Raw genomic sequence first — 24299 nt, forward strand, 5'->3', positions numbered from 1 at the left:
CGAGCCCTATCCTTGCACCGAGATTTCAACGCTTAATTTTTATACAAGCACCGAGAAAGAAATAAAAAGTCGGCGTGATTTCATGCGGGGTAACTCTAATTTATCTGGCAAATGAAAGCACGCTAAGGTCAAGCTATTACACCACGTGTTAATTAACTGATTAACAACCAGCCCGATGCTTTCCTCGAAATCGGACGCCAGCTGTGGAGGTTGACACAAAGTAAAGAACGCTATTAATAGTTTTCGAAGCCGATAGTTCAATTTCCACTCACTGATATTGGTACGTGCAAATTGTTCTCCCAAATTATTCAAAACCTATTACATAGCCTGTGACGATGCATTAACAACTAACAATTAATGCAGGCGAGTAAACCTGTTTGTATCGATCGCGATGAGGTGAGTAAGTGGGTTACATGGTGTTTGCACATCACATTAATTACCGGGCACTAATTGCTTACTTCGTCTTTGGCGTGGTCCAAGTTGTTGGGCGAATAGAATGTTGGGCGATATTTTGAACAGCTGTGGAATTGTGCAACCTCACGTTGCGCAGAACGCGTGCGAAACGTGTACAACTTCTACATGTATCGTAATGTTCAATTAACAGTGTAAAACGGCGCGGTTAATTAACCGACGTTGCGACTGAAAAAAATATACTGTACACATTGTCGATCTAGTAATGGGTGAAATTTATCGTATTGTGTACGAAATTATGGACGTTGTCTGCGTAATTGACGCCACTTGAATTCTTCCGACATTGTGAATTGGTGATTAAAATCTGAAGCAGTTGAAACAGATTAAATTTTAATTACATGTTAACTCTCTAATTTATTGAGGGTCTTAAGCACACGCAAATTAATTATTTAATATTATACGCTAAGTACAAAAATGTAGTCATATTTTTATTTAACTTATAGCTCTTTCCTACCGCACGACTGGTAAGCGAAATTTATTTCTACCGAGTTGATAACATATGGAAGCGATGAATATTTTTGCGACGGAACTTTTAGGCGAAAAGCACGATTTTAGGTACTGCACGATTACTTACCTATTTATATTTCATTTTTCGTTTTCTTTTCGAATTTTTACGGTTTTCACCCTTTTTCTTCTTAAATACGCGTTCGATATTTATTCCCGATTTTTATCCATGTCAATGATCGTTCAATCCTTAATTACTTTATTATTCAATATATCATATTTTCACAAGTTGTCATTACATCACACATACATTAAGTTAGACTATCATATTCAATCGTTACATTTGTACGACATCAACTGTTCAAACCAATACAGTGAAAAAGGTCAACGAGTACAAGAATTGATCGTCGCAGAATTTCCGCCGCCATTACAATGAGAGGTGTTCGATTCAAAGAAAACTGAAAGAAGAACGGAGAAGACAACATCCCGGCCTTCGCTCAAGCATACGATTGCTTGCGAGTGTCAATAAAATTAGAGACTTTGCCCACGCGCAATCAGGGAATTCTCAAAAAGGAATAAACGAACGGCCGATTGAAAGAAATACTGCCGCAAACACACCTTCGGCCGAGAATAAGAGATTGGATTACTCTCGAAGAACGGGATGACTCGAGGCTGAGACGCGAGGATGAGAGGACGTAAAAAGTTTCCAGAGCCAATTTCATACCGACTCTGGTTCACCAGCTGCAACCTGCCCGCAGCATCTCTTTAATTATACTACTCCGTCGATTGGTCAGGGAAAGGAGTACATAAATTTATTCCGCAGTTGAAACAGCCGCCCCGGGATCTACGCCGGGTTTTTCCGGTCTCTGCGGGGCTCCGCCGGATGCAACAGCGGTCCCGTCATCCGCCGAGGAAACCGTCTTTGCAAATTCTGCCGCAGCCTCGAATTCGGCTTCTCTCTGCTGCTTCTCCAGAGCTGCCTTCTGGTATCGACCTTCGTCGGCGTAGGAGTAAAGGATGCCGACGATCTCTTGGGCCTTCGTGTACATCTCTTCGACGCTCTGAATTTTTTAATTCAACACTCGTGAGGATTGGATGAAAAGACGACAATTTTTCCCTACACTTATTTACACCAATATCGATCGATTCCGCAATTTTCGAACAAATTTTATGGGTCCAAATTACTATCTAGTTGCACTTTGGATATGTTATAACGCAGCTTAAGATTTCAGGTCAATCAATTTTATCACCATTTCGTCTCGAACTTTGATTTGAATATTCAACACTTCCTGTCGCCGAAACAAAAACGTGATCTAATATTTGTTGCTTTTTTTGTTGTTTTTTTTTTTTGTATAAAAAATTTGAAACTTTCCGAACATGATATCCAATTTTGAAGTGGATAATACTCAGGAACTGGCCAAATTTAAGTTTTTTTTCAAAATCTTCAATTCTGTGTATGTAAAGGGGCAAAAGTTAAATTGTTTTTATTTGATCGTACGGCAAAGTAGACATTTTGGAGGATATCCGGTATATATACATATATATTTATTTCACAACATTGTAGAAATATTTACACCGATTTAAATGTCCACCCGTTTTCATGTCACTCTGAAAATGTCAGGACATACGGCGAAAACAATTTAACTTTTGCCCCTTCGCATACACAAGATTGAAGATGTCAAAAAAACATAATTTTTGGATCACTTTTGAAGAAATCAGCCTTTTTTTTAGACAATTGACACATTAAAGTTTAGGTATTTCTTATCTGACGGTTTCAAGTGCTGAAGATTCGAAAACAAACGTTTAATTTGAAAACGTGGTAAAATTGATCGAGATGTTTCTCGTAAAAGGTAAGCCCTAAGTCCCTAAAAATTAGAGGCTTTTCATATTCTATACCGTACACTATAACGTATCCAAATTTCAGCTGAATAAAAATTTGATCCATAAAAACTGGCCGAAGGCTTTTGGATAGGTCAACATTTTCGAAAACGGTGACGAGTGATCGATCGATTTTCTCTTCGAGTGATACCCTACCTGCATCTCTCTGAGCTCCTTGATTGCCTCCGTTTCAAAGTACAGTCGATCGTAATCTTCTTGAGTCAGCAGATAGCCGTTTTCAATGTCTTTCTCCTTCTCCTGCTCGGTCATGATCACAGCTATCTCTTCGGTTGTCATGGGCACCTGTAAAATGGAACAATTTTTCCGCCATGGTCGGTTTTCTTTATAATGGACCGTGAGCATTTTTTCAGCGAGGGTGAACCTTTTACTCTGTTTCTAATCAAGCATTTAATCGAAGACTTCGCATCACGGAGTTGCAGCTCTTTATGGATCAAACTATTAAACAAAAAAATCGTGATTTCGAAAATCTTCGAATAGCTCACCAGTTTTTGAGCCCCGTTGACCACCTCGGTTTTCATGTAGACTTCGTCGTCTTCAGCTTCCTCCTCCACTTTCTCGCCAGAATTTTCCGGATAAAGCATTTGGTAGAGAGAATCAGTGACGTGAACTTTCTTCGGCATTCGCTGTTCGTAAGTACGTATTACACAAACAAAGGTTCAGGCAGTTTTTATCGGCAGGTTGAAGCTGAAGTGCATTTCGATGAATACTCGTTTAAAAATGCGGCGGGGTTGAAGTTCCGAATTTGAAAAGTTTCGAAAGCGCATAATTCCGAATTATTTGGTAACGAAACTTGGAGTAAAGGTTTCATCAAACTTCGAAGAAACAACAAAGTTTCGAATAATCCGAAACCCGAAGCTGAAGGTTTCGCCACCAAGAAATTCAGAATTAGGCGCTTTTGGAGTTTTTCAAATTCGGGATTTCGACCCCGCCTCTTAAAAGTTTATCGGTACTCAGAACAGTCGAATTAAAATCCATCGGAACACACTGACACTAGTAGACATTCTATCGTGATATAGATAAACCCACATGCAGCACGCTATAATCGCATTGCGCTCACCTTTCTCTGTTTCTCCTCAATTATCGCATCGCAGTACAGATATAGCTGGAATAGCGGGTACCTCCGCAATTCCTCAGGCGCCTCTTGGACGGGAATAAGTCGTTCCAGTATCATCTTCTTGGTCCTCATCAGTTCGTTCGTCTTGAAACGAGAGCAAATATAAGAATAAGAAAAACGAAATCGAACAAACAAGAAATCAATCTGAGATCAGACGACTTGGGGGTAATTCGACGCATCATCCACACAAGCCGTCCGTTACCACAATTCTACTACGTGTCAGTTGCCGCGGCGACATTACGGACAGTAACGCTGATTACAATCATCGGCTCGTGGCAGTTGGACGTTTCACCGAATCGCAGGGGAAAGAGGAGTAAGAGAGAAAAAGAAACCAATACTCTTCTATTCGCCTACATTTTTTCCCGGCGCGCAAGGGGATGATGCAGAAATTTATTAAGTAGTTCTCTATCAAACTAGGTGCGTGACGCAGCTTCCGGCTAATAACGTTATCGTCTTGACGTCTAACCGCATTCCATCAGGAGATATCGTATACCTACATATGTTGGCGTGTTCCCCGATTAGACGAGGGAAAGATTCGATGTTCCGACAGTACGTCGAATTTGGTTTGGGTGCCGGATATCCGTGCAGACTGCGGATTAGCGGTTAATTGAAACTTGTGTCAGCCTGCACCTTAATCGAATAGAAACCTTCTTCGCCGGATTTTAGACGGTCAACGAAATCGCTAGAAATTAGTTCTTCGCATATGAAACTTACTTCAGTATTTACAGGCAGGTAGGCACGGTTAAAAATGCCATCTTTTCGTTCTATTCATCTTGTCCGATTCCCAATTTTCACTTTCTGGGTTTATTGTTTCATCCTGTCGCATGCATATAATTTATCCTTCGAGTATTCCGTTGAATTCAAATCACAGAGGCTCCTAAATTACACTTGGATCGAAGTCCTTCCTTTAGCTGTAAATTTCATGGTGTCTCTTCTGCACTTGGGGAGCATTCGTATTTCTTTATCCAGTTGCCACCGTTTAGGCATCAAGATTCATCAGCTTTCATCGTTGCTGACGTTTTTCATCGGTTAGAACCAGTTAAGCATACTTCAAACATCTGAGTTCTTTGATTTTTAAGGAAAGCCCGAAGGATGAGTTCGTAGAGTTGATCTACTGGTTGGTCATGTTACGAATGGTGCGAGGCTAGCGTAACGTGACTCCACAGCCTTTGATTATGACAAATTTAAAACATTTTGACTATCAAATATTTACATATTTGAGACATACATATGTACGATGGACAGACGTACAGTTTAAGCTGTCGTGAAATATTTATAATACATTTGCAGTTTATCGTCTCTTTTTCATCTCTTTTCATCCGTTCAAAGAGAGGGTCGGGAACTTTCAAGAATAATGTGACGCCTATAAAGGGGCTCATGGAAAAGGCACTTGGTGTGTATCCATGTATATACACTTTATATGTAGACTACGCCTGTCACGGCAGGTCGAATCTTTTCACAGTTACATGCAGATGTTCCTTCGTCTTACGGCGGATAAACATGCATGAGAAAGGCTCGTGGGAGGCACGATTCGATACGGACAGATTCCAATTCTATTCCATACAGGGATTGTATTTTCATAAGACGCCTAGACAACCTGGCGGGGTGCATTTTTTCAATATTTTTCGCATATCGCCGGTACAGGTTTTTCTGGATTAGGGAAGGCGGATCTGTATTTGGACGACTGTGAACGAGCCAAAAAAATTCAGTGTTTACAGTTACTGAAAAATTGTAGCGAAATGGGTATCGTTGCTTTATTATGCCACGAAAAAAAGTAGCTATTTTGTTTTACTATTTGACGTAATCAAAAAAAAATACGAGTGTGATTTTCTATTTACTGCTACGAAATTCAATTTTATTCACACCCGAAATTATATATTTATACGTCATGGTAAAACATTTAAATAACCAACGACGGCAGAGTAACTACGACTAAAAATTTCTCACGTTCCAAAACTCCCGAACAATTTGTAGGTAACCGGTATTTGTAGGCGCATAATAATGTAGAGTTCACATTGATCACCTACATTGATCAACGTATTAAATCCAGTGTTTGAATTAATTTTTCTTATTAAACAATTATCAATACCAGTGGAATTCAAATTCTCACTTTTTTTTTTAGATAGTGAAAAGTGCCGGGTAGTCACTTTTAAACACGCTATTAATATTTTAACTAATTCTCAGGTAAATTTGTCGACTAGTTTAAAAGCAAGAACATGATAACCCGAATGTTGTGCCTTTCTGTTCCGTGCAACTGTGTCATATAATTTTCCAGGAACGTTCCGCCAGCTCTGTGTTTTCAGGGAGAATCACATGACCGCGATTTAACTAGAACCATGCTGACAAATTAATTTTCCTCGTATTTATTCATTCACACGTGCATGCCGGTCGTTGGTGTTACACGAGTAGCTGTAAACGCACCGTTTTCCAGAATGACGCAACTGGCTGCAGCAGCCCCGCGACAACCGCTTTCATTTCAAGCTTTATTAATTTAAATTAACAACGATACACCCACGCCTATGGCCTGGATTTTGCCGAGGGTCGCGTGTCACGTGTCAGAACCACGGCGAAACGGTCCTCGATCGACTGACCCTGGACCTGTTTTCAGCCTCGGCTGTAAAGGACAGAGCTTTCCTTACCAAAGCCGGAGATTAAAAATTTTCAATACGATCGCGGAGTGCTGGCTTCGCCCCCTGCAGCGCTCATCCTCTTGGAACCGACCGTGCTTTTGACGGTCGAAAGTTGTACGTCTTTAAGCTCGCGATTCGTCAATTTTCATGCCCCTGTATTTTCACAGACTCGTCTTCTGAGAACAATTACTTCGACCGTGTTACCTGGCCTGTGAATTCCGAGGTGAAACCTCCTTTACGAGGCTATTGAATATTGCTTGAAAAGATTTTGCCACTATGCGAAGCTCGAATTCTTCACGAGGTGTGTATGTACGTATATTATACACGTATTATTCGATATTTGAGCCTGTAGAACGTGAAAATCTTGGAGCTTTGTAAGACTTGAAATTCGCTTCAGGCTTAGAGCTGAATATTTCGATCAAAGGATGTTCTCGATTCACTTACCAATTCCATACTCTTCGCGCACTCAGTCTTTCTCGTGTGTAATAGACGAGTACAAAAAAAGGCTCACTGCGCCAATTTTCACCTTTTCACAAGCATTTCACGTCGAGATTTCAAATGTGCTTATGCATTCTTTTGCACAATGAGTAGGTACTAACAATAAGAAACTAAATATCTTCTATGCCTACAAGGTACGTACGACTCGCTTTGCGACTCGCTCCTGCTGCGACGCTTCGTAGTCTTGGCGAATCCTGGTTATCAACTTCTGCATGTACCTTCTGTCCGTCAATCGCACAACGTTGGTTCCCATCAGCATCTCCAGTCTTGATCTCACGAGAGGATAGCTGAAGCTGCAAAAGGGAAACAGAAACGATTTCTCACTAGTTAGTGTATATTTTTCATTTATAAGATAACGCCGTGCGTTTTGCACAAATATATGAAATATTTCAACGTCGAATTTGGCCGTTAATTTCTCTTTAATCGAAGAGAGAAAAAAGAAAAATCGTTATATCACCGTTTATTTTTCATAATATATGATTTTCGCGCTTTTTGCGTTACTGTTTTCTTCCACTCCGGGGAAATTCACCGACTCTCAAAACTTTGGGCGTTTCTCATTTTCGCTCATGTTTTCATCAGCCGAGTGGAGAGCAAAAAATATTATTATCAAGTCAACCACGAACACTGTTAATTTGGAAAATTTTTTTTTTTCTAAAATGGTAAACTGTTCGCTTATTTCTACGCTTCGTCGACGATATTGTTTCTTATTTATCAAGCTCGTTACGCGCGTCATTTGCCGCTTTTATTTTCTGCTTCACTTTTTCCTTGTTTGGGTTTTTCTCGGTGTAATAAATTCCTGTTTCGCGATGCGTAATATACCCACTCAGTCGTTTTTCTTTAACCTTACACTCATCACGATGCGATTCGTCGAATATTTTCCTTCCACTTTACAGGTATAGACTAATAAAATCACCAATTAATCGTCAGCTCCAGGACCCAGTGAGGCAGGCTCCAAAAATCGAAAGTTGTGGCTTCGATACTTGTTGAAGAGATGCGATCCATGCGAACCTGTACTCTCGACTCGTCGACTAAAGTTACAGTCGGTTATTATCATCGATCCTTGAATAAATAAAAAATGAAAACAACAGCAAAGAACGCGGCAAAAATTCTAAATCTTCGCACTTGTTTCCCTTGTTCGTTTCTTTGAATAATCATTCGAAGGAGCCAATAATTTTCGAAAAAGCGAGTCTCCGGGGCAAACGCAAACGGCAAACTGACTCGCGGGGAGAGTTTTCACGCGAAACTGAAGCCACTGAAGCCAGCGTTTGGTATACAACGTCGTGGGGTTGAATATCGGAGGAACTTCTACGACACCTCATCGTGCCAAGCACCAAGAATATCATTCGGCTGACTCTTCCGTGATTTCTGATTGGTAATTCGTGACGTGTCGGTAATGGCTGTACAGCCCTACCCTTCCGCCACCCTGCCCACCGTGATTGTATCACTTAACTCGCTTTTGTTGAGCACGCCGAGGCAATTTGTTAAAAAATATCGATTTCTCGCGGACCGTTTTTACGCTGTTACAAGGCCTCGTACCTTCGCTACGCACAGGAAGTAATTTTCTTTTATCCGAGTCAAGTAATTTGCTTCAAAAGTTTCTTTCTTCGCATTACTTTCAATAGATTATACTGTAATTTCGCGTAATCGAAAAATGTTCAATATTGCAATCAGCATTACGATAGTCAAGTTATTACACCAACTGAAGATAGTCTGTAAATATCGATCCGTTACTGTTCTGATTTCTAAATTCGAATATTTTTCGGAAAAAAAAAAAAATATATCTACACTTGGTCATCAATGTATTTTCGAATTATTGATCTTAAATATTTTGCAAGCAGCAATTCGAAGATAACAATTTGAATTATGTTGAAAACCGTAATTAACCGTAATTGTGAAAATTCACAATTTCACGATCGTTGTATCGAACCTTTCGAACCAACCCTGCAAAATCTTCCGAGTTTACGTAAGCATGGCCTACAGTAATTTCGGAGAAACAAAAGAACGAGGGACGGGTTTAGAATTCCTCATTCATTGAAATTGAAACAAATGGCGATGCACGTGAAGTCTAAATTGATTGTAAATTTTAATCAGGTTTCCATAGTCCTACATACGTACGTCATACGTAAATAATACCCACCGTATAAAATCGAACTTGTTCAGGTTGCTGGTAAATTGAAAGTTCAGGCTACAATAACCACAATTGTACGCGTGCTGCAGGCTGTGTCTAAGACAGAATCGATATTCTACGATTTTCAAAACTTGAAACGCATCCCTTTGCAGTAAAAAGAATATATGAGGCATTCCACCACAAATGAACCTATGCATTCACCATTGCCATTTTTTTTTTTTCACTTTTAATATGGTGTAGAGGGTGCAATAAATGACCTTTCACTAAGTTATAAATATTTTCGATCATGGATTTCACAAATTTTACTGCCCCAAACAATACGAAAACCGTATTTCTGAACGAATGGTTCTAAATCCATTGTCTTTAAATTTGACCCATGAATTAATCGGTAGGAAACGAAAATTTTGAGACCAAGATTTTGAGCAAGCTTTTGATTTAGAAGCTACAGGCGAACAAGTAATTAAAAACACAGAAAAATCGAATTAAATATACATTTAAGAAATACAAAATTATATTTAATTTGATTTTTTTCACTCTCATACTTTTGCTTCAGAAGCTACAGACGAAAAAAGTAATTGTAAAGTTAGAAAAATACAAATAGATTTGTATATTTTGTATTAATATTTAATTCGATTTTTCCCACTTCTTAATTACTTGTTCCGACAGTAGCTTCTTAACCAAAAGCTTGCCTACTTCGATCTCGGTCAGAAAATTTCCGTTTATCAACAGAGAATTCATAAGAAAAATTTGAAGCCAAATCAATCGGGGTCATTCATTCGAGAATTGTGTTTCCGTGTTTTTGGGAGCAGTGAAAATGAAACCCGTTGTTCAAAAAATCTAAAATTTCGTTAAAAGTGTTTTTTTCTGTACTTTCTACCATATTTAAAAATAAAAAAAATCGCAGATGTTGAAGGTCATAGGTAGGTCGGTTTAGGGTGGAAAGCCTCGTATATACTTGAAAGCAGGATGGTAAATAACGAATTTACTTTGTCATGAAATACTAGGTGCGGTTGTATTCGTTGTATTATCCGAATTCCTCGATATCGAAGCTCAAATTTAAAAATTATTACATCGGACATTCTAGCAGTGAGGCTGAATTCCTCTAAAATTCCTTTTTCCCTCTCTCTGATGTTTATTGCATAAAACTTTATAGTAGGTAAGTGTAAGAAAACAAGGCGCGTGCAAAACGTTGCGTAAAAGTTTACCAACCAGAAGCTGAGGAGCTTGAACTCGTGTAATTCGACCATCCTGCTCCGGCCGTCAGTTTTAATCGACTAAATTTTTATCCATCCTCAATCTGGCTAAAAAAGGGAAAAGAAGAACGGCAGTTATCCCCCCTGTGCCAGCGGAGGAGGTTTACTCTGGGGACGAGGCTAGGAAACTAGAGAACTCTGGCTCTCCCGTAGTGTGTGTATATCGTAGAGCGGAATCGACTGTAATCACGAAACGTATAGCATAAACGAGACACTCGCTTAACATATGACACAGTTTCTGAATTGCGGCAGAGGTTAGGGAGCTGGTGATATGCATTTTACAATGCCGGCGTAATTCCAGTCGAGACTTGGACGAACGCCGCCGAAAATAAATTCAGGAAAATTTCATTTACCAAGGTGACGAAAAACAAAAAATTAAAAACACTGCGCAAATGAATCAAGGTATTGAATTTTATCAACTCTTAATCAATATCGGTAATGAGTTAATAACAGTTTACCGTTATACCGATTTTTCGGCAAAAAGCTGGTAAAAATTCAACTTTTTTATCGATATTTGAAACTTTTTCGACTCGATCCGATACGCATAATACCGCACACTTCTTCTCCTGCGGATTAACGACAAGACCGACTTGGAACCAATCATACTCTGCTAAATATGCGTGATCTTTTCATTCTTGTAATATAATTAAAGCGAGCTGCTAATTCACATCAGAATGTCAAAATGAGCTTCCCACAGCCTGAACCTTTGTTCGTGAGTAGCTGGTTTCTTTTGAGTTGACAAATATAATATAAAGAATTTGTAGAAGGATTTTTTATGCTAATACAAGCCTTGATATGCTGTTGAAAAGTGATACAGGTAGATCGCGTGGATTATACCTGCTAATGACATAATTGGCGTAATTTAGTTTCATGGATCGACCCTTGAGTGTTGACGAATTTCCTACTATGGCTTTTATACCGTCCTCCTACTCTTCCTGCGTTGTAATTCGGCGTCACGCGAATATTATTATAAATGTCTTCTTCTTATTCCCCTTTTTCCTCCTTCCTCTTCTTTTTCTTATACAGAGCGACATGTACAAAATAAAAATGAGAGTTATAATAATCATACAGTTGGAACTGCTGGTAGAAAATTTTTTTTTTTCAAACTAAGGAATTGTGCCATCGATTTTACTGATTTATGCGCATGGGAAATCAAACTTTGATCATGTCATCTGTATGAAAGACCGATGGTAAAAGAAAAATAATTCTCTCACTATTATGTCTCGATCCTAGGTACCAGTTTTTCAAATTTATCATTTTTGAAGTGCAAACAAGTCTGGTATCGGGAAACGCGATCTACACAAATTAATGGAAATGTAGAATTTTGGTGAAAACTATGTGCGATATTTTTCAATGAACCACACAAGGGTCTTGAGTCATAAAAAAATTTCTCAAATCTTGATTATTTCTTATACGTACAATATCTGGTTGTCAGTAATACAGGTAGGTCTAATAAACTATACGAGTATATAATAGCACCGATTTTTTTTTAAATCTCTAGATATGCTAATCGATGATAAACAATTCAAATTATTAATTTCAAGTAAACCGGTATGATTCCGTCATTTTTGAATTTAAGTTTAGTGTTTCTAGAGATAAGCAATAATATAAGGATGAAAATCAGGTTTTAAAAGTTATGCACGGATCGGTCGAATATTAAGTGATAACGTGGATTATCGATAACCGAACGTTCTAAAATTTATAATTTCAATCAATTAACATGAATTATCGCCTAACAAACAAATTTTGCCCGAATGATTTAAAAAATATCGTTATTTGTTCGACAAACGTTGAACATAATTATAAATCAGAAACCACAATTGAAATATGGAAGAACCGACGTTCGTGTGTTATTATTAATTTTGAACGATAACCGTTAATTTGAATATTACATTTTTTTTTTTTTAACACAACCATTAATTCCATACAGGTTCAGGTTGAAGATGAAGAATAGGTCAAGAAAATAAAGGATGAAATATGGATAGAAAAAAATGTATTACACTAAAAAGATTTCCAACCCTTCGTGCAGCCGAATAGTCGTTGCACATATTATATTCGTGGATATGAAAAGAAGGCGAACGTCACGCGAGGCTTTCCGACAATTTGTCGAGGATATCAAATATAACTATAGAAATTTTACAGTCGATCTTCTTCGCTCTGGCATTGGCTTAAGAATCGGAAATTCTGCGGATCGCTTCAAATTATTTTTTTGAAATTTATTCGAGTCTCGTTATAGGATTTTTCTCTAGTGAGTCACTCGTTCTTAATTCCCACTGTTGTTGAAGCGGGTTATTTTTTTAGCAATTCCGCGCATGGATCTTCATTGAATTTTCTGTCCATTATAGGGATAAGAAAGTTTCTCGTCTCGAGCAGTTTTCACGAACTCATTTTTCATTTTACAATCACCATTCATCCCACTTATTGTCGTTTTGGACTAATGCTCACGGTACTTTTTTCATACGATATCGCAATTTGGATAGAAATTCAGATTCATTTCTGATTCTTTTCTACAATTCCAGCTCGGAAATTTCCAGAGAAACATGTCTATTGGCAGATTTGTGTTTTCAGTTATTATAAAAATTCCGTTTCGTTTTCTATGAAATTGTTTACAAACTAGAAGCATTCAAAGAAATTGTTCGACTTTGTCTACTACAAAACTCCAAAAAAAAAACAAACTCGAAAATTTTTAACTTCACGTTGAAATAAAAAAATACGCGTCAATCATTTCTATATTCAATACTAGAAATAAAATATTTGAGGTAATTTTTTTTTTCACTTACAGATAAGATACGGAATGACCCAAATAATAATTTTTCCTGAGACTCGTCGCCTCGAGATTGGTGTGACGCTATATCCGGACGCTTAGCTCACGCAGAGGGAATAATGGACACAGTTCCCTATTAATTACTCCCGGATTCATGAGCACTTGTTAATTCATTGTCAGGAATAATAAACAATCGGTTTATGAAGCGTATAATTAATAATCGCGTTATCATAATAACCGGGGATGTAGACAGCGTGCGATTGTTACATCTGCGAGATGGAAGAGAAAGAATAAGACCCGCGGTGTTAGCGCAAATCTATTACAAACGCCCTCGTCTACGCCTTCGCTTTATATCTTCCACACGCAGGCACACGCCCACATGTAAGATATGCATACATGCATGTAAAATATGTACAATGCAGTATCACGTGTAGCTGTAAGTTGCGCAAGCTGCGTCTTTGCCGAGGTGTTAAGTTCGCCCACTTGAAATTGAATTAGCGATAAGTCGTTTGCATACCAAAGGACACCTTCTTTGTAACCGCTAAACCCTCGGGGTGTCTTTGCCGACTCCCAGCTCCTCCAGAGTGTGAATATCCGTTTCACCAGCTGAGCGCGTGCTATCGTACCGCAAACAGATTCAAATCCATGCTTGAATCTTATTAGCCTCCTAGGATTCATTACGAGGCGGATCATGGTTTGTCGATGATTTGCCGAAGCCCGGAATCCTTTGTCTAATTATTAAGGGTCCGGTCCTTTTCTTCTTCCAAAGTACTATGGAACCTCTGTTTTATGACGAATCGGCCTGAATCAAAAGCTGGGAAAACAGGACAAACGACTTAAACATCTTCACCGGTGTTATCTGTGCCAATTATAACGAACACGAATTGAATAACATCCCTACTATATTATAACAGAAATGGATCTGAGTGAATTCGAATAATGAAAGTTGAAATGTTAACGATTTAACAAAAGGTTTTCATTATAATAACGCATTTATTCACCTCATGTCTCCAAAATTAATAAAAATTGATTTGCATATAAAGCAAGGTACAACTGATAGTCGTCAATAATTAAATTTACGCGTTGTAACTTTAGTATACTGGAAAATTTCTTCAATGTTCTTAAGACAGTATTTGGGTTTCTGGCCAGTCATTAAATCGAGCCCCAAAACATCAGAATTGCATCTGAAACACCAGAGTTTAATCATTTCGAACGTTCTATCACAAAACCTCTCCTGAATTTATTGATATCTTAGCTTTTGTTATTTGAATTTGCTAAGATCCTTTTCTATTATATGACGTGGATGTTGTTTCATTCGTGTCCGCAATCATCAGCGCAAATAACTTTGCATGACATTTTTTATAGGTTTTTTCTTTTCCTCTAACTTTTGTTCCAGACGATCCGACCGATTCATCCTCAATATTTGCCGTTATTCATCACCACGTGCGCCAGAGTGGCGAGCGATTGATCGAGTGCAAATTGCCATGTCACCTATCAGGATCCTAGCATTTACGCATCACTTTTCATTATTTCACCGCTAATCCACTGCATCAAGTTCGCAGATTATTTACCCCGTTGATTATACATTTTGTTGCTCGACCACTTTGTGTATGCACTGCATGAAATTAATTATCTTAGACCGACGAATCGCGGTGCAGCACGCATAAAAAAACGTTTTAAAAAATTCAGAGTCCAGAGTTACTTGCACAGATATTCTTTAATTCGTGTAAATCCGAATGAAATTCTCCATTCACAATCGATCTACTTCCCGTTGCATAATTAGCTGAAATTATAGAGTTGAAAACGTCTCTCGATCTGTATTGACTCATTATTTCCCTTATCGGTCAATTATATTAACCATCTAGTATATACGAGAGTTGAACCACGAATGAACAACTTAATAAGAATTGTTGAGTGTGATCTGTAATAATTTCAATTACATTAAGTATCGCCTCTTGCCCACAGTTATTAAAACTAGAAGACCATTAATTGTTTTATTGAAAAAATGTTAAGAAAAAACGAGCAGAAATTTCTTAAACGGTAATCGGTTTGAATGATTACTTTTTCTTCTCTTCGTTGACAAATTTCAAAGTGAGCTGAAACTCTCGTTGTTACTTTTAGTCGGTTCGGAAGATTTCAACTCGTCAGAAAGCTTCGGTATATTTTTTTTTACTTTCGCAGATAAGTAAGAGATCCTCCAAACAACCACGAAAGCTCCGTATCAGCCGAGTAAAACAATTCGGAACGGTTGTCTTGGATCAAAGTTATCATGTTTCACCAACGAAACTAATCTTACGAAGTTAAACGTAACCGAACTTGGATTTAGGAACGTTATGTACCGAAAAAAAGCTCGTCTTCGAATAGATTGAAAATCGAGTGATGAAAAGGCGCGAGCAAAAAAAAAATCAAACTGTGTGTCATTCGACACACGGATAATTAACCCTAGAACGGTAACGTTATTTTTATTTTTAACCATTCCGATAACGGGGGGTAAAAAAACGCCTGAATCTTGCGAATTCCAGCCCTCGGGTGCATCGTATAGTTAAGGGTCCTACAGCGTCTCATTTTAATCGTGCTTTTAATAAAGAATCAAGCGGGCCAAAAAACTTTTTCGATAAGTTCGAAAAAAGTGGTCATAAATTAGCAAGCGAAACACGAAAACGTAAGCGGTTCTCTCGCGGCGAGAGATTCAAATTCGCGTGAGGTATTTTTTTACCCCCCCATTACCATTCTAGGGTTAATCGAAGGCAATACCTGCAGTCTATCATGCTCCAATAGTCCACCTCTTCATCGCACCTCCTCCTCGTCGACACACTACTTTCATTCCCGCAGACGGCGTCCCTGACCATTTTCTCCCTCTCAAGTTGCACCTTGACCCTCGTCGTGACGGTCTCTAGCCACTCATTAACGTCACCTTTGACCGGGTTCACCGACCCCGGGGAATTCCACTCTCCGGAGCCCGCGAGAAGATCGACGGCCGCCCAAAAACCCCCGCCGAAGGTCATGATAAAGAGTAGGTATTTATTCGCCGTCCGTCTTCCCTGGCGAATCGCTACACGATCGCTTTCTCGAAAATTCCTTTCCTCCGCGGTCGCACGGAGAACAAAGTTTGGAAAATGATTTCGATGCGATCAGCGTTGGCGCTCGTGCTGCACCAAGAATGCCGGGCAGATAGCGTGGGAGTGTTTGACTCGAGGCGCCCTTCAAGTTTCCTCGGCGTCTCCGGCACCCTCGGGGTTTAATACTCCCGGTTCCCGACCGAGCTCTGGGTGCCGGTCTCTCCATTCCACGTACCAATACCCGTCCGTCCGTCCGTTCGTTTTGCACCCTCGCGCCAAGTTCAGGCGCATATTGAACAGTGCAATATACGCCCCCGCGCTTTCTGGCTCACACGCAAATTAAGGTGGAGAAGTTATATCGCCGATTCACTGACAGCTCTGACATCCGTGAAGATTTCGGTCGGCTACTTTGGACACGCGATTGTTTAGGTGAACGTCGGCCTGGCTGCAGATACGGATTTTACACCTGATCGTGACGACGAGTTATATTGTACTCTTTCGGGTTTCCACTTGATCGATATCTCGGCTATCCCTGCGTGCATAACGCTTTCTGGTAATTTATTGCAGCTTTCCAATTTTCCTTGAATTTCTTCTCGTTTCACCTACCCGTTTGCTAATTAATGCTTTTTCTTACAACGATGCTTTGCTACTGGTCGCCGAATGTACTAATAGGTATAATTGATTTCTTTTCAGAAGTTAAATGTTGAATATATGGTATTCACGTTACGTGAAAATGAACTTCCTCGGTCACACAATCACTATCGACGTCATTTGACGTGTTTGGTGCTCGAATTTTTATTTCTTTTTCAAGGGGATTCTCTCGTCGATTTCGACCTTAAATATCCAAGTCCACGTATTTCGTGGTTGGAGTGTTTTTCTTCAGAATTGCGTATAGAATGGGGCTGATAAGCCCTTTTTCGCGTTCGAGATACACGGACTTAGATATTTGGAGATGTATGAACAACGTCGAAATCGACCAGGGAACCCTCTTATAATAAACCCATGGCACTCGGAATTCGCAATTTCTGAGCCTTCGCCTCTCACAAGCTTTTCAAACACTATAACTGTTAACAACGATGATATACACTTGTAATCAGAAACGCTTCAATACCTTTCTGAATTGGAAAAAAACGATTTCATTGGGGTTCAGTTTATTTCAATTACGGAAATATATCGCAATTAATCCAAAAGGCATTCAACTGCTTTTTTTGTCCCACCGAAGATTTATGACTTATAAAACGGTGACGCAAATGGGAACAAAATTACTAGAAGAAAAATGATACACTCGTGCTCAAAGAACGCGCAACTTTCACCAGACTCGCGATTAATAAATCGTCAAATTATACATGCATACACATATATATGTTGCACTATGCCATGCACGAATTCGTCTGTGGCGTGCAGCGAAGCAGGTCCTTGACCCAGACGAAATAAGAAATATTCTACCGTCTGCACGGTCTCACGATATAATACACGTGTCAGGAATTTTTCAAAAACTTAACCACACTTACGCGTATTTTATCGGCTCCTGTTCCCACCATCTTATTGGCTGCGCGTACGGATCTTTGCTCGAAGTAAGCGTCACGGCCAAGTTTTGCTTCGGCCTTCGTTTCCGCTTTCCACGCCGTCGTTTCCTTCCGCCCTGACCCTCGTTGCCCGAGTCATCGAAGTGCATCGATTTTTGCTGCACATTGAAATTCATCTTGCACTATTTTTTATTTGTTATTGTTACCAGATAACCCGGCACTTTTATCTAATTTATCCAACCATCGGAAAGAATTTTTTTCTTCACTCTATCAATTTACAAGTTTGAAGAATCTACAGCTAGAATTTTGGAAAACGAAAATGACGGAGGTACGAGATGTAAGTTTATGAATTTAACATTGACGATACATGTCGTGGACTTCTATGCGGCTTACTTCACGATCACGTATCAATATAACCAAAACTATAAAATGGGAACAATACTTACCTACCATCTGTCTTTCACCTGAACAACAACTTCGTACACACGATTTGCTTGTGTTCCGAGTTAACTTCACATTGTACTGTTGTTAGACTTTGTATTGTTAAATTTTGTTGCCATTAGTTTGATTTTCATAAATGTTTGATTTACTGTTGGTTTATACTGGTAAATTTGAAAACTTGATAATAACAGAGACTACAATCAATCCACGCGGCACATACGCGCTGATATTCAATTTTTTAGATGATGCAAGCAGTAAAAGGTTTCGTACAGCCGAGGAACTCAACAGTGTTGCAGTGACGTACGGTGACAGACAAATACAATTAACAATAAATACCTCACTAATAATTCGTAAAGTTCGCTCAGAACGTACTTAAATTATTTAGCTGATATATGCAATTGATTCTTCAAATATTGTTTCTTCAATATTGATAGATTCGATTATTTTCGTTGTTGATAACCGAATGTATAAAAAATCTTTCCGAACCACTGCAAAAAGTATCTTTTGATTTATCTGAATATGAGACGTTACACAATATGATTCGTGACTTTTTGCAGCGAAATTGACGAAATTAGAGCATTAACACGCAGATTAATTTCACTGCACTGCATTTTTATTTCACTACGCTACAGATCGGAGATAATTCACAATAACTCCGAACGTAGTTTAACTCGTTTGCTGCCAGTGACTCAACTCTTGAGCCACAGCGGCTTCCTACTAGAGACAAATTATTCAATCATTTTGTCAAATGACTACGCTAAAACTGAAGATCTGCTTCTGGGGAAGCCATTCTCTCTATTGGAATGATACTCGCATGTTAATTAGCAGCGAACGTGTTTAACTTGAATCATTGTGACAAAGTTGAGAAGTTGAGAAGTGACAGTGACATCGTTTAAAACCAACTCAACGTAATCAGAATCACAAAACGTTAGCTGTCAAACACGATCTGTTACATTCGAGTTACATTCCCAATAAGTTTTTTCCCCTCGTCATGGTGAGCTTGCAGAGTAACGAAGTGATTTCAAGTTTGGATTATGCTTGCTTAACGGTTCCGTAAGTTCTTACACGGATACACGTTAGAGTACTTTATTATGTTTATTCCCTAATGAAATACGGTGATATTACTTTATATATTACACACAAATGGCACGTCAATCTTGATATAAAAATATCCCTAGCTTGATAATTTTTTCATAATCCACATCGTCAACAAATATAATTCTTTCCTCTGTACTTCGGTGTCTCTATCAAACTCTAGTGACTTTAATCCCATTTGCCAAGGCAGCAGCGGGTGCTGGACTATTTTTTTTCGCTTTTATTCGTTTGAGCTCATCCCAGGCAATCCGGTCCTCGAGTTTCTGCGGACCCCATTCCGGAGTCGGGCTCGTTCCCTGCTGTATCTTCTCTTTCCAGCCACCCTATCGATGAAATGGCAAGCGAAAAATAATTCGTTAATCCTAGCCAAGAGACAAGGACGCCAAACAGAGAGAAAACGTCCGACGAATAGCTCGAGAAATTACCTTTGTTTTGCAAAAATGAAAGATGGCGTATCCCGGTATACAAACGATGCTCGCGAGGCACGAACACCATCCAGTCACCACGGCCCATTCGGGATACGCGATTCCGTTGTAGGTAATTCGGGTGTTGAATATGATCGTCGTCACGAAGATGAACTGCGATTAAGACGGAAAAGTGTTGAAGGTGGAATCAGAGATTGGGATGAACAGATGGTACCAGACTTACGGATAAAATGACGGGCGTCAAGTATTTCCAGCACAGGGGCCACCATGGGTGCACCTTGTGACCGGTCATGAATTCGATGTCACGAACGAAATTGTCGCATCCTTTCAATCAGCGGAATACAAACCGTCTATGAAATTTTTTTATACATAAATTGTAAGTAAGATATAGAACACAACGCTCACCGTAGGTCCACCCGACGACTATCGTCTCAACCAGGCATATGAGAATGACGGAAATGGAGGCGGCGTACCAGTCCAGCAGTTGCAGAATGTACATTCCGCCCTGAAATTAATCGCGTCAGGGTGCAAGACGGACGGATTATTGACAAGCGATGGTTGATAGCGCGATTAAAACTCACGTTCGTGACGAATACAAGCGAGCCAAGAAACAGGATGAACAGAGATACGAAGGCAACGAGACGTTTGTGCCTTCTGAGTTTCGGATACGCGTCCGTAATGCTCGATATAATTGCTTCGATTTGAACAAACTACGGCAGAAAGTTTTTACGAGCGATATTAAAGTTTCTTATAATAAACAACGTACGATTGCCGTGATAATATCAGCATGCTAGAAGGAAACAAGCGTTAATTCAACATGAATTTTCGTCACTGACGCAACTGTCCATTCCTAGGAGGTACAACATCATGAAGAATAGAACCGCCCATAGGTGGGGTATCGGTAACATCGTTATCGCTTCGGGATACGTCACGAAGGCCAATCCTGGTCCTGGGGCATTAAAACGATTCACCCGATTAGCCGATTCGACGAAACGAGAGACGCTTTCATTCGTTAAACGCCGCTATTCAGCGTAGAACTCGAATGGTTTTAACGAAGCCGATTCGATTAATCGTGTATGTACCTCGACCTTTCGTCATCTTTGAATACTTGTTACCTACCTCCGGTAGCGACAGTTGATACAGGAAGACCGGTCTGATGGGACATGAATCCGAGAACGGAGAATACGACGAACCCGGCGAATATGCTGGTGCCACAGTTCAGGATCGGGACGAGGATCGAGTCTCTGTCGAAGGGTTAAATGTCTTTAATGTTACCCCCTTCAGGATTTCGACTATGCTAAACTCGGAATCATCGAAGCATTGTATTTACAGACGATTGTTGTTGTTGAACGGATTGTAGCTGGCCATATTCACGATTCCACCCCAACCCGGTCCGAGGGAGAAGAATATTTGGAGAGCGGCGTCGGCCCAAACCTAGGGATAAATCGGTACCGAGATTGGATCGTTCGGAGTTTGATTGTCGAGAAAATCGTGCGGTTACCTTGAGATTCGTCAGTTGGGACCACTTCGGCATGATGTAGAACATTATACCGTCGTAGGCACCGGGTAGAGTGACGCCTCTGATCAAAAGCACGAACAAAATGACGAAGGGAAACGTAGCCGTGAAGTAAACAACCTGTTTTTACAAACGTGTGATAATTAGCCTCGATTTAAAGCCGCGAGGATAACCTCTCTCACCTTTCCTACGCTCTTCACGCCGTTGCATATGCAGAGAAAAACGATGAACCAGGACACGAGGTTGCAAGTAAATAGGGGCCACACGATGCCACCAATATTGTCGATCCCGTCGGATATCTGCAGTATGTGATTGCTGGGAATTTTATGAGTTTGCAATTAGAAGGGGTGAATAAATACTTGGGAACACCGTTCGCCTTCTGCAAAAGCTTGCAACTCACTTGAAGAATTCGTCGGCCGGTGTCTTTGTTCTTCCGATAAGTTCCATCTGATCGGATTCGTTCTTGTGTCCAAATATGTCCGCGCCTAGCTGTGAATTATTATTGATAATCAAAATTATCGTCACTGTAAATCCAAGTCGTCGAAAATGATCGTAAGTAGGGAAAAAAAGTGTCGGATGAACGATGTGTAGTTTAACGGTGAATCGGTCAGTCTTAAAAAGAACTTACATCGGCACCTACGAAGTGCGAAGTGCATTTAATTTCGGTTATTTCCAGGTGTTAATTACCTTGAGACACTTGTATGTGTTCCAGTGATTGCCACAGTCTTCCCAGGGGAGATTCTTCCTGAACGACATCGCGAGGAACAGCAAAGGATAAGATATTATCACGTTGTAGTACATCGTGCATATCAGATTCACAACAACAATCGCAAAACCTGCGCCTGGAAATTTTTTTTAATACATTTTATTGATTCTTTTCAAGAATTTGCTCGTCTTTGTGGCGAAAAAACCGTGATTCTAGTTCAAATGAGTGTAGCAGGTTGGTTACGCTTAACGAACCTTTGAAAATTGGACTCGTTCTGAACATCGTTATGCATCCTGTACCCCCGAATTGTCCTATCGATGATTCCATGTAAAATAAGGGTATCCCGCATAGGAACAGCATCAATAAATACGGAACGAGGAAAGCCCCTTAAAAAACAATTCACTATGACGCCGTGAAAAATACGTCAAAAGTTAGGTAAATATTTAATTCGTTATCTGGGCTTGAGATTAAGATCAGTATCCTCTCTACTATGCACACCTCAATGACATAATGACTGTACAGAAAAAATTGTAACAACTGTTTGTTCAAAATTTCGAGCAGTTCGAACTTTAATCAATTATTATTTTTTTTTTTTTTTTTCTGGACAAGTACAATGTTTTTCCCTTGAATCTATACTGACAAACTCCTAAGAAGACCACCGCAGCGGTGAATTCGCATTAATACGAGCTTAATCCTCCAGCCTTGAATTTCTAGTAATTACGTACTCGGATTACTTAAAACAGCCCACGCACGAGGTATCCGAGATATTTGCGACTGTAGTTTGAATAGAAAATATCTAGCCACGATTACATGCATTTGTGAACGAATTTCTCGAGCGGTAAATTATGAGAGGTCCAATTTGAATTCCGAGACATTGTCCTGCGGGTTAATTAACCACGGGTAGGAAAATTTATTCAACACATGAAACGGGCGACTGAAAATAGGACCGAGTATAAAGCGAGACCGCTTATCTTTCAACTCGGGTGTGACAACTGACAATTGCTTGAAGACTTTGATTGAATGATTCTCTCTCTTTAACCGTCGTCGCCGAGTTCTAAATTGGCCCCCGGTAAATCGCCCTTGAATTTTCACCTCGCTCTCTTTTTACAAGGCTCGAATCACGCTCCCTGCACATGCATTCCCCAGGTCCGTAGTTCCGCCCGTCTGTTATTATTATTATTATTATTGTTATTATAGATATATTACCTCCCTTCCTCGTTCCTCTCGTTCGTTTACGGTAAATAGGTACGCGTACTTACGTAACTCGACCGGGATAGGCGGACCCAATTCATTTAAGCCCACATCCGACGTCTACGCGCGTCTCGTACCATGGCGAAACCCTTTTTCCTAGCTTCGCGTGTTAAACAATATCTGCCCTGTAAGATTTTTCACATTTACCTCCTCCGTTTCTGTAGCACAAGTATGGAAATCTCCATACGTTGCCAATCCCTATGGCGTAGCCTGCGCATGATAGTAAAAACTCCGTTTTGCTCGCCCAAGTTCCCCGCTCAGGCTCATCTTCATCTTGATCATCTTCGCTCCCCCAAGAGTTTCGCTTTCTCAGCTCGTTTGTAGCCTGTATTTAATTTTTACGCCATTTTTAGTTCGTCAAGTCTATCTTGTTTTCGTTTCTCTCGAATTTGACCAATTTTTGTATCATCTTTTCCTGCTTCCCAGTTTTCTGCCGCACCACTTACCTTCATAGCTTTGTAGAAACGACAAAATCAGAATAACGAAGAATCTTGGATTTCTATCGTCTCAGTCAAAAGGCCCGTCCACGGATCTTTTCATCGTGTTTGTGTGTGTGTGTGTGTGCTTTTTTTTTATCTTCTTCTTATTTTCCACCGAGTTTTCAACTTCGAATCAATGCAACTACCGTCACTTTTTTGCACCCTCTAATCGAGTCGAGTCTTTGGTACCTGCGAGAAATAGGAGCGAAAAGTAGGACAACTGCTGCCAGTCGAAAGTGCACAAAGACTGGATCGGAATCGGGCAATCTCTCAACTCTCGGCTCTCGTGTACCATTTTCTCTTCTCCCCTTCGGACGTAGGTATATGACGTATCGTGGAGGATCCGACTCTATAGAGTTGATGTCGGCAGCGATGATCGCATAATCGCGTGGCTATGTGACTACCAATCTCTGTCACGTAGTTAATGTACGGAATTATGCGTGAATGGATATTGGTGGGTACAACGCGAGCTTTTGACCGTGTATCGCAACAATTCATACAACGGAATAATGAAATGCGGTATAATTCTGGGACACGGTGCTGGTGTTATTTTCATTTTTACCTCCATATCCCAATTTTCTGTCTTCACAGAAGAGAGAA

At 39.9% G+C, this 24299-nt stretch overlaps 2 protein-coding genes across 9 annotated transcripts; both read right to left on the minus strand.

Annotated features, from left to right (window-relative positions):
* Nucleotides 1-1157: 1157 nt before the first annotated feature.
* Nucleotides 1158-18995, minus strand: LOC124297223 (uncharacterized). Of its 6 annotated transcripts, none has more exons than XM_046748009.1 (7): nucleotides 18237-18995; nucleotides 17772-17944; nucleotides 7199-7349; nucleotides 3872-4012; nucleotides 3297-3437; nucleotides 2950-3096; nucleotides 1158-1976 (listed from the first exon to the last, which is right to left on the minus strand). In XM_046748009.1, exons 1-7 carry the CDS (start codon nucleotides 18237-18239, stop codon nucleotides 1728-1730), a joined length of 1005 nt encoding a protein of 334 aa, XP_046603965.1. In that variant the 5' UTR covers nucleotides 18240-18995; the 3' UTR covers nucleotides 1158-1727. The 6 variants fall into 6 exon arrangements, with proteins under 6 accessions (XP_046603965.1, XP_046603969.1, XP_046603963.1 ...); XM_046748013.1 differs by lacking the exon at nucleotides 18237-18995 and adding an exon at nucleotides 10394-10617 and having other exon boundaries at nucleotides 17772-17910; XM_046748007.1 differs by lacking the exon at nucleotides 18237-18995 and adding an exon at nucleotides 15956-16792 and having other exon boundaries at nucleotides 17772-17897.
* Nucleotides 18996-19299: 304 nt separating this feature from the next.
* Nucleotides 19300-23973, minus strand: LOC124297222 (sodium- and chloride-dependent glycine transporter 1-like). 3 transcript variants are annotated; one of them, XM_046748004.1, is made up of 15 exons: nucleotides 23667-23968; nucleotides 23368-23545; nucleotides 22224-22355; nucleotides 21951-22105; nucleotides 21664-21752; nucleotides 21446-21578; nucleotides 21249-21383; nucleotides 21078-21181; nucleotides 20867-20991; nucleotides 20584-20696; nucleotides 20329-20457; nucleotides 20153-20252; nucleotides 19971-20071; nucleotides 19748-19900; nucleotides 19300-19645 (listed from the first exon to the last, which is right to left on the minus strand). In XM_046748004.1, exons 1-15 carry the CDS (start codon nucleotides 23670-23672, stop codon nucleotides 19475-19477), a joined length of 1824 nt encoding a protein of 607 aa, XP_046603960.1. In that variant the 5' UTR covers nucleotides 23673-23968; the 3' UTR covers nucleotides 19300-19474. The 3 variants fall into 3 exon arrangements, with proteins under 3 accessions (XP_046603960.1, XP_046603961.1, XP_046603962.1); XM_046748005.1 differs by lacking the exons at nucleotides 23368-23545; nucleotides 23667-23968 and adding an exon at nucleotides 22695-22800; XM_046748006.1 differs by lacking the exons at nucleotides 19300-19645; nucleotides 19748-19900 and having other exon boundaries at nucleotides 19971-20097; nucleotides 23667-23973.
* Between the last annotated feature and the right edge of the window lie 326 nt (nucleotides 23974-24299).

This window comes from Neodiprion virginianus, chromosome 2 (assembly GCF_021901495.1).
Source record: "Neodiprion virginianus isolate iyNeoVirg1 chromosome 2, iyNeoVirg1.1, whole genome shotgun sequence".
Lineage (NCBI taxonomy): Eukaryota > Metazoa > Arthropoda > Insecta > Hymenoptera > Diprionidae > Neodiprion > Neodiprion virginianus.

Bases quoted from the DNA above. Each gene is read 5' to 3' on its own strand.
- LOC124297223 (XM_046748007.1), bottom strand. From the start codon at position 16,206: ATGACCTTCGGCGGGGGTTTTTGGGCGGCCGTCGATCTTCTCGCGGGC. The intron at 4,013-7,198 runs GTACGTACCTTG...TCTCGTTTCAAG, and splicing joins AGCGAGTCGCAAAGCGAGTC to ACGAACGAACTGATGAGGAC. The intron at 3,438-3,871 runs GTGAGCGCAATG...ACTTACGAACAG, and splicing joins TTGAGGAGAAACAGAGAAAG to CGAATGCCGAAGAAAGTTCA.
- LOC124297222 (XM_046748004.1), bottom strand. The intron at 21,384-21,445 runs GTGAGAGAGGTT...TTGTAAAAACAG, and splicing joins GCGTGAAGAGCGTAGGAAAG to GTTGTTTACTTCACGGCTAC. The intron at 20,458-20,583 runs GTCAGTGACGAA...TTTCTGCCGTAG, and splicing joins TCCTAGGAATGGACAGTTGC to TTTGTTCAAATCGAAGCAAT.